The sequence below is a fragment of the Sinocyclocheilus rhinocerous genome, unplaced genomic scaffold (assembly GCF_001515625.1).
Source record: "Sinocyclocheilus rhinocerous isolate Xijiao unplaced genomic scaffold, SAMN03320098_v1.1 scaffold3579, whole genome shotgun sequence".
Lineage (NCBI taxonomy): Eukaryota > Metazoa > Chordata > Actinopteri > Cypriniformes > Cyprinidae > Sinocyclocheilus > Sinocyclocheilus rhinocerous.
In genome coordinates this window covers 15,765-21,596 of record NW_015641056.1, presented here as the reverse complement: position 1 = coordinate 21,596, position 5,832 = coordinate 15,765, and the positions used below count along the sequence as shown (strand labels likewise).

The window sequence follows — 5,832 nt, the reverse complement described above, 5'->3', positions numbered from 1 at the left end:
TGTGTGTGTGTGTGCGTGTGTGTGTGCGCGCGCATCGGGGTGGAACTCCGCTGTGCGTGATACAGAGAGCGCGACCATAACGTAGAGACCGAAATTACATGCCATCGTGTAAATATGATAAATAACATAAGGCTATTTAGTTGGTTTAATAAAAGAACAAGGTATAGACCTGTTCTATCTGAACTGTAACTTTAAATGACTTCTGTTGTGATCTGGCGCTATAGAGAAAATATTATTAAATAAAATTAACTTGACCTTCAAGGGGGGCGGGGGGTGCCGTTGGGGGGCCGGGCCGCCCCCCTAATATAATGGCAGGGGAAACACTGGAGCTCTCCTGTGTTCACTGGAAAGGGAACAATAAGGGACCATCCCCTTTTTCATGTAAAATCTTTATCAGATCCCATTACTGTTATAATTTCTATACATCCAGGGTTTTTTCACTGAAGAACATGAATATGAAGTGGTGATACTTGGATCATCTGCACCAGTGTGTTTCTCATGCACTGCTCTCACATGAATCACTTGCAGTTAGGGGACCCGCTGAAAATGTGTTGACATTCTCACTTCTGGTTGAACCATTACAGTTCATCTGGCCTAGAGATGATACAATATATTATTAGAAAACTTTAGCATTAAGACAAGCTCATGCTGATTTCATAAATATTCAGTATACATTTTACATTCTTGAGCATATAAAGGTTATAATCTTACAGCAGGGTCTCTATATTTAAATGCAGAAGAAATATTTAATTGAATATTTCATCTCAGGTTAAAGACAAATGAGAACCAGCTTTTGATTTACATCAAATCTAGAGCAACACATCTGGAAATATGACACTGAAAATTCTGAGTCAGTTTATTCCTTTAATTAATATGAACTCACCATTTAACCATTTGTAGATTAAAAGCATGATGAATAAGACTGCAACTGCAAATACAACAGCAACTGCAATGAATCCTTCCAGCAAATAATTGTGTCTAGATTCCAGACTTCCATCTGCAGGAAAAAAAATAAATAAATAAATAAAACCAAACATAAATGTTTTAACCATTTTATAAATTCATGCAACAAATAAATACTATGATTTAAAGGGGTCATATGATGCGATTTCAAGTTTTCCTTTCTCTTTGGAGTGTTACAAGCTCTTGGTGCATAAAGAAGATCTGTAAAGGTGCAAAGACTAAAGTCTCAAATATTAATATATTCTTTATAAAAGTTTAGAGTCAGCCACGCCTACCTAAAACACCTCGTTCTAACACGCCCCCACATATCTACATCACTATGTGGAAATATTAGCATAATGCCACCCAAAATGTGCACGCAAAGAAAGAAGGCATGGTTTCAGGAACAGCAGTAGTGTTGATGCAGCATGTGTACAGTATGTACAGTATTTGAAAAAGAATGTGTTTTTTGAACATTAAAGCATGTCAACATATTCCGTTACACCAAATACACCAAATAATGATCTTTAAAATAGCATCATATGACCCCTTTAAGAAAGTCTGACTGAGCTGCCAGCTGCAGTACGAATCTACAACAATTTTGCACACAATATTAACTTCTGACTGGTAATATGGTCATATTTACCCCATGATGTTGTAAATGTCCGATTGCTTTGCAGGACACGACACTCATAACCCCGTTTCTCATCTCTGTGTATCTTCACACTGGTTCTCGTCTGAAAGGTTTGATCATCATTAGGTCTGACTCCAGTAGAGCTGAAGGGTTGGAGTGTGATGTTGTTTAGTGTGATGTTCATCTCTATGTGTTTGGGGTAGAAACCAGTGGCCAGACAGGTCAGAATCTGCTCGCTTTGGTCACGAGGAGCTGCAGATGCAAACATGTGAAGAACTGGAGAAGCTGGAATAAGAAGCAAGAATAAATCATACTGATTAAATCATAAAACACAAGTAAAAAAAAAAAAGTTAGTTCTAGTTAGAGCAATGCATACCTCTGACTGAATCATTAAATGTGGAGATCCAGTTCATGCAGTTCTTGAGGACCATCCGCAGGACTTGTCTGCGAACTCGTTGATTGTTCCACTTCATTTTGGTTTCTTTTGCCTTTGGAGTTTTCTCAATCCACTGCATTGTGACAGAATTAAAGGCAATAAACTGCTCTCCATCATATCCGTACTCATCAAATGCATTCACATGCATCACTGATCCATCTGGACGTTTCTCCACCTCACAGCCAACTCTCCTCTGTAGTGTATGGAGGCCTAAACATTTAAATAATAATAATCAAAAAACAACATGAGAAATTGTTACAAGTTAAAAGAATATATACAGTGGCCCACAGGCATGTGCAGAGGGGGGTGCGGTGGGTGCTTGAGCATTTTATTTTATTTTATATTTTAAACGCCATTTTGTGAAGGCCTGCCCAATCTAACTATTAGTAAAATTAATTAATAATAATTTAGCCGTAAATAAAATAATCCACATGATGATGACGACCTTTCACCTGACGATCTCATCCGGGACTATCCCTCACGTTCAGACACCTTTAGTTTAATGTAGCGCACTACCAAGATGCCTTCATAACGTCCGCGGCTGCCGGTAAGTGGAGTTCTCAGCGGAGCGGTGTGCTTGTATACTTATATTATTAAAATATTATTATTATTATACAAGAACGGCGTGAAGAGAGCATGCACAGTTGTTGTTTATATCGCTGTTTGTAGCCTGTGGAAGTAAGGTTAGCTGCAACAAGGGGCTATAATATTTTGATTCAATATTTTCCTAATGACAATTTTATGATCGGTTTATAAAGACTACTATGAGCACCTTTTCCCCCATCTTTATCACAGAATAAGACAGGAAATATATTTTATAGTTTCTATAGGCTACTAAATGATATGTCAATCAGTACTGCATTATTCATATAGTTTATTTATTACACATAAACCGTATATATTCGCAATCGTGTGTTTGTCTTTACGTTTTTTCTGCTTTTTATTTAGCTCAGCTACAGCGATAGCCGGATGTTTTTGATTTCCTGTAGGTCATAAGTCATTCCTTCTATGAGTCTGTTTTGGACTTTCTGTAGGAGAGCGCCCTCCGGTGTCGAGTATGAATTAAACATACACTGCATGAGAGTGTTGAGCGCTCCAGATATTCACTTCTCCTCATTTTGTTTACGAATTAAACCGCAGGTCATGCATAGACTATCGATACTGTCTCTTTGAATTTAAATCTAGAAACCAATACATGAAAACATGTGAGAGTGTCTTCAAATAATTATCACAACGCTGATAAAACAAGCTTATACTGATTTTCTCATCTTCCGATTTATACTTATCAATCCTGTTTTTATTATCATTATCATTCAAAAAATTTATAAATTCAGAACAGGATTAGAATATAATTCTATTTTAAATAAGACGGAAATATTTTTTCTACAACAACAACAGTAGTGTTTACAACAGCAAAACCACCATACCCTGTAAACTCAATAATAATAATAATAATAATAGGCCTAATAGGCTATAATTCCGTTTCTAATTCCAGAGTGATTAAGAGGTGCAAAGAAAATTTTCTTTAACTTTTAAACTTAAAATGGTTTCTTTTTGAAAACTGCATCATGGCATTTTCTGCTATCAATACAGAAGCATCCGTTTCGATACATGTCTCAGCAAGGAGCACAGCCCTATTAAAAGCCGTGCTTCATGTGCCCCTTTTATACTTCGAGCACCTGCCCCTCCAAAGGTCTCTGCACGGCCCTGGTGGCCCATAAAAGTAACTGGACACTTAAAAAGATATCAATGTCATTCCAATAAAACCCAATGCATTCACCATCACATGTGGAGTTTGTGCAGTTTGCCAGAGCGTTAACCTGATGTAGAAACCAGTCTCTAGGGTCACGAGGTTCTTTGGTATCTCTCCAGATTTCTGCATCCAAACGGTCTCTTTTCCAGGTTTGTTCTTCATTGCTGTAGCGAGAGATCCGTCTGTCATCATACACACCTACTGCACTAAACACAGGTCCAGAGAGTCCATCAGGTTTGGTGAGCGCGGTGTAAATATAGAGGAGATGGTGTCTCGCTGAGGAAAAATTATGACAAAACAAGAAGGATGTTACTGTCAAAGTGAACACTAGAGTTAAATCTAAACTATCAGTCTAAAGCCACTGAGGATGAATGAAACTAACATGTGTGGGTTCCTTCTTTTGAGTTCAGCAGAAGAAAAAATGTGGGTTTGAAACAATTTGAGGGTGAATTAATGATGAGAGACTTTTCCCTTGCTTTAAGTCTGAACTTTTGATGACTGTGCAATTGAGTTGGCCAATGACATCGGCTGCCAGAGCAAGTTTGCACTTATCAGGGAGACATGGACACGTCATCAACCAGGATTATGAATATCCAGTGGTAAAGCAGACTAGTGAGCATGTTCTACTACTACATTTTGCAGTAATTACCAGGGAAAGAGAGGAGTTGTCAAAGAAAATGGTTAAAATTCTTTAACCAATTTCAATCTAGCAAATTTAATAAATTGGGACTTAGAGAAATACTTCTCTCCAAATAATGGGATTGGAAAATAGAATTTAAATATCACATATTGCATAAATAACTGTTGTTAACAATAATAGCAACTTTTAACAGTTTATATCACAGACTTTGTGTTTAAGTCTTCCCTTTTTTTCCACAAAACCTTTGCTCTCTAGAAACCTTGTCAGTTTCGGCTGAAATTATTTGAAGTTCAACTGTTAGCATTATAAACACGGAATTAATACCAACATATTATGAAATTAAATTAATGACAGAAAAATTAGGAATGTTGGACAATAAATATATAACACAGGAATATAACAGCTTGACAGTAAACTGTTTTTGCAGTATTGTCATATTAATGTCTGTTAAAGGAAGACTAAACAAAAAACTTTGTATAAAAAAAAAATTTTTAAAAACACGCGTAATAGCCACTTTCTGCAAAATTATTTAATTATGACAGAGACACAGCAATGCATCATGTTCTAATCTAGATCATGTTTGTAGTGTGTTCCAGGGATTAAAAGGTACAATATAGACCTAGTGGAGTAATAGCAGCCTAACTAATAATAGTAATAGTAAATGTATAAAGTTGCATAAGCTCATTCTAACTTAGTGTCATATCCATATAAATCATTATTATGGTTTCTATGTAGAGATGCAGCCACTGATCGATCGGCCAGGGATCGGAATCGGCCGATTTTCCTCATGATCGGCCCGGATCGGTGATCGGCTGGTCAGTCTCACTTCTTTCCGATTCCGAGCCGATCCGTTTTGTTACCAGCGGTACAGGCAATAACATCAGCCGCGCATTCTCGCTCTCATCTCTCCGACAGCCCCTTCTCTCTCACACACGTCTCATTCGCTCCGGTTAAATAGTGCTTGTATTGCGCATTATTTTAGTCATTCCCGCAGCTTTCGCGCTTACAACAAAAGCGCGCGCGCACCAGAACTGATCAATATTAGTGGAGCGCACAAGTCTCAGTCTCAAACAGCTTGTAAGCCACGAATACCAAAACGAGTGGCTAACTGAGCTAAAACGGTCAAATACATACAAAATTGTCAAAATCATAGACTGTATAAAAACATGGACGTAGTGTCCTTGACGTCACCCATAGGCTTCCGAAGAGCATTTTTGAAGATAATCGAAAATGGGCAAAGAGGCGGGAGCTGGTTGCTGAAACCACGCCCACCTAGCTCAACGGTGGTGACGGCACCTGTCACTCAAGTGGTCACGCCCTTAATTATGCAGAACTTTAAGTCTTAATATAATTTAAACGGATGAGTTATAAAAAAAATCACCCCCCTCACAGTTGTCATGAAGGGCAAAATTAGCTATATAGACCAA

The 5,832-nt window shown here is 37.8% G+C and overlaps 1 protein-coding gene across 1 annotated transcript in view; it reads right to left on the bottom strand.

Moving 5' to 3' along the window:
- Window positions 1–290: 290 nt before the first annotated feature.
- The window catches only part of LOC107754449 (class I histocompatibility antigen, Non-RT1.A alpha-1 chain-like), a 20,042-nt gene continuing 14,500 nt past the window's right edge, over window positions 291–5,832 (bottom strand). The window contains exons 2-6 of the mRNA XM_016570888.1: window positions 3,793–4,041; window positions 1,953–2,222; window positions 1,589–1,861; window positions 884–997; window positions 291–594 (exon numbers count right to left, since the gene is read on the bottom strand). Of these exons, the coding sequence (XP_016426374.1) occupies window positions 497–594; window positions 884–997; window positions 1,589–1,861; window positions 1,953–2,222; window positions 3,793–4,041 (1,004 nt within the window). The 3' untranslated portion in view covers window positions 291–496. The remainder of the gene's footprint in view (window positions 595–883; window positions 998–1,588; window positions 1,862–1,952; window positions 2,223–3,792; window positions 4,042–5,832) is intronic.